The sequence below is a fragment of the Purpureocillium lilacinum genome (genome assembly GCF_023168085.1).
Source record: "Purpureocillium lilacinum CBS 284.36 DNA, scaffold_4, whole genome shotgun sequence".
NCBI classification, from domain to species: domain Eukaryota; kingdom Fungi; phylum Ascomycota; class Sordariomycetes; order Hypocreales; family Ophiocordycipitaceae; genus Purpureocillium; species Purpureocillium lilacinum.
This window is the reverse complement of record NW_027072114.1, coordinates 4,878,653-4,880,724: the sequence shown is the minus strand read 5'-3', so window position 1 is coordinate 4,880,724 and position 2,072 is coordinate 4,878,653. Positions and strand designations below refer to the sequence as shown.

General features: G+C 57.9%; 1 protein-coding gene across 1 annotated transcript; it reads right to left on the bottom strand.

The window, feature by feature from the left end:
- Positions 1–488: 488 nt before the first annotated feature.
- On the bottom strand, positions 489–1,248 carry PLICBS_006567 (E3 ubiquitin ligase complex SCF subunit scon-3; the record flags this gene model as incomplete). The annotated part of the gene is made up of 4 exons (XM_065600991.1): positions 489–665; positions 735–905; positions 979–1,073; positions 1,173–1,248. 4 exons carry the CDS (start codon positions 1,246–1,248, stop codon positions 489–491), a joined length of 519 nt encoding a protein of 172 aa, XP_065457063.1.
- Positions 1,249–2,072: the final 824 nt, after the last annotated feature.

The window sequence follows — 2,072 nt, the reverse complement described above, 5'->3', positions numbered from 1 at the left end:
TCTTTTTTGGGGTCCGTCGCACACGGCCGCCAAGGCCAGTTCGCATTGCCTCGTACGTCCGGGTAACAAATAGGGATTGCATTGCCCTGGCGTTTCCCCTGCAGCTTTTATCATGTGTCTCCAGCCGCATGCTACGGACAAGGCTGCGAAGTATATGCACGCGGGGTCGTGGTGCGCGCCGCAAGGGGCCAAGTCCTGCCAGCTCACTGCTGAAGGGGGGGGTTTGGAATCCCGCGTTGTGCCAGACCAAAACAGCACGACTCGCATTGGAGACGAATCGCAGGTCAACTTTCCCCTCATCATGATCGCATGCAAAGCTACAAGCGAGAGGCATGCTACCGCCCATCCACGGATGCAGACACCTTCCCAGTCAAACTCATGAAAAACGCCCAGCCCGACGTAGACCGTAACGAAACAAGATGCAGTCATCAGTCAATAATCGCAAAGCCCCGCACGCGGCGCGGCGGAAAGGCGTCCTGCGAGGGAATTTATCGGTCCTCCGCCCATTCGTTCTCACGCCGAATCTGCTCCTCCTCTTCCGGAGTGAAATCGTTGGTGATGTTGAACGTCTTGCGAATCTCCTCAGGAGATCTTCCCTTGATCATGTTCGCGACGGTCTTGCAGCCAAGGTCGAGGAGGGGCTTGATGTCCAGGTAGTTGGAAGCCTGCCAGGTGAGGCATAATTAGCCTGAGACGGTCGCTCATCGAGGTAGCGCGATGCAGGGTTCACGTACAAGTATAATCTCGAAAAGCATCTCCTGGTCAACCTGCATGTACTTTTGGTCCCAGTCGTCGATATCAGTGCTTTTCTTGCGCGCATCCGACTCCTCGTCCTGGCCCTGAGGGGGGTCGTTACGGTGCCACTGGCACCACTCGAGGACCCTGCGAAGGACAACCTCGTTGACCTTATAAGAGTTGGCACCCGGCAATGTAGATCTATGGCCAGTGGTTCGGCAAGTTGGAGGAGGATGCACGTACGTTGGGGATGGGAATGGGCGCCTCTTTGGTCGACTTGGCGTCCGTGTCACCGAGAAGGTTCATGATAAGGACAGATCGCTCGATCACGTCGCGGTCTAGAGAGGGCGGTCACGTCAGCAGGCCGAGATCTGTCTGCGCACGTGGAGCCATGCGTCGGCTCTGCGTCGCTCAGCGGCGATGATGTAACGACATACCAACCTCGATGAGGGCATTGTCATTGGAGGCGAGCCAGACCTTCTCTGCCTGTCCAGCGGTGGCGGTGTCGGCCATGGCGGCGGTGAGGATGCTGATGGGGTCAAAAGAGTATGCTCAAAAATTATGAGCCTTGCGCGCGGGTGCGGTGTCCGTGCTGATAGCAACAGACGTGGTCATCGATGTCGGTGGGTTGTGATGGACGGAGGTTGGGAAGGAGCTGGAGATTGGGCAGAGTGAAGCAAAGACGCGGGCAGTGGAAGGGCCTTCGTCCGGGGGAAGAGGTGGGGTTGGGATTGCTGTGGGTGCTGTGGGTGTCAGGGGCGGTTGCCCACCCCACGCCTACAGACGGCCACAAATGGCCTTGTATGAAGGATCGTCAGGAACTGGCCGACGCAGCTTTGTGGCCTGCCGTGACGGGTTTCTGTCGTGGGGGTGGCTGGGAACTAGGGGCGATTGTCCACTTTTGGCCAACTTGGGTCTGCTACGACCACCCCCTCCCCCGCTTCGGGTGGTCCGTTGTGGCCTTGCACGACCTCCTTCTGTACATCATCAGAAATCATCACGAACTGGACGATGCAGGTACGCAGGGAGCTTGTGGCCTTTCACCATGGCTTCCGGGAATGGGAATATCACGGCTGGCTTTGGCTGCGGGTAAGAGTTTCTGGGGGTATGGATGGGGTCACTGAAGTTCACCATTTGCCGCCAAGGGGTACTATTTCTGCGCCTCCTGACCGACCAAGCTGCAGGTGCCGTAGTCGACAAGATGGCCCTTTGCCCACACCAGGACAGAAGGCTGGTCTCTGCTTTTCGGTGCCACTGGCGTTGCAAATGTCTCCAACTGGGCAACTGGCTCTTCGGACGTGGCGGCAGCATACCGCACAACATCGAGACATCCAGAA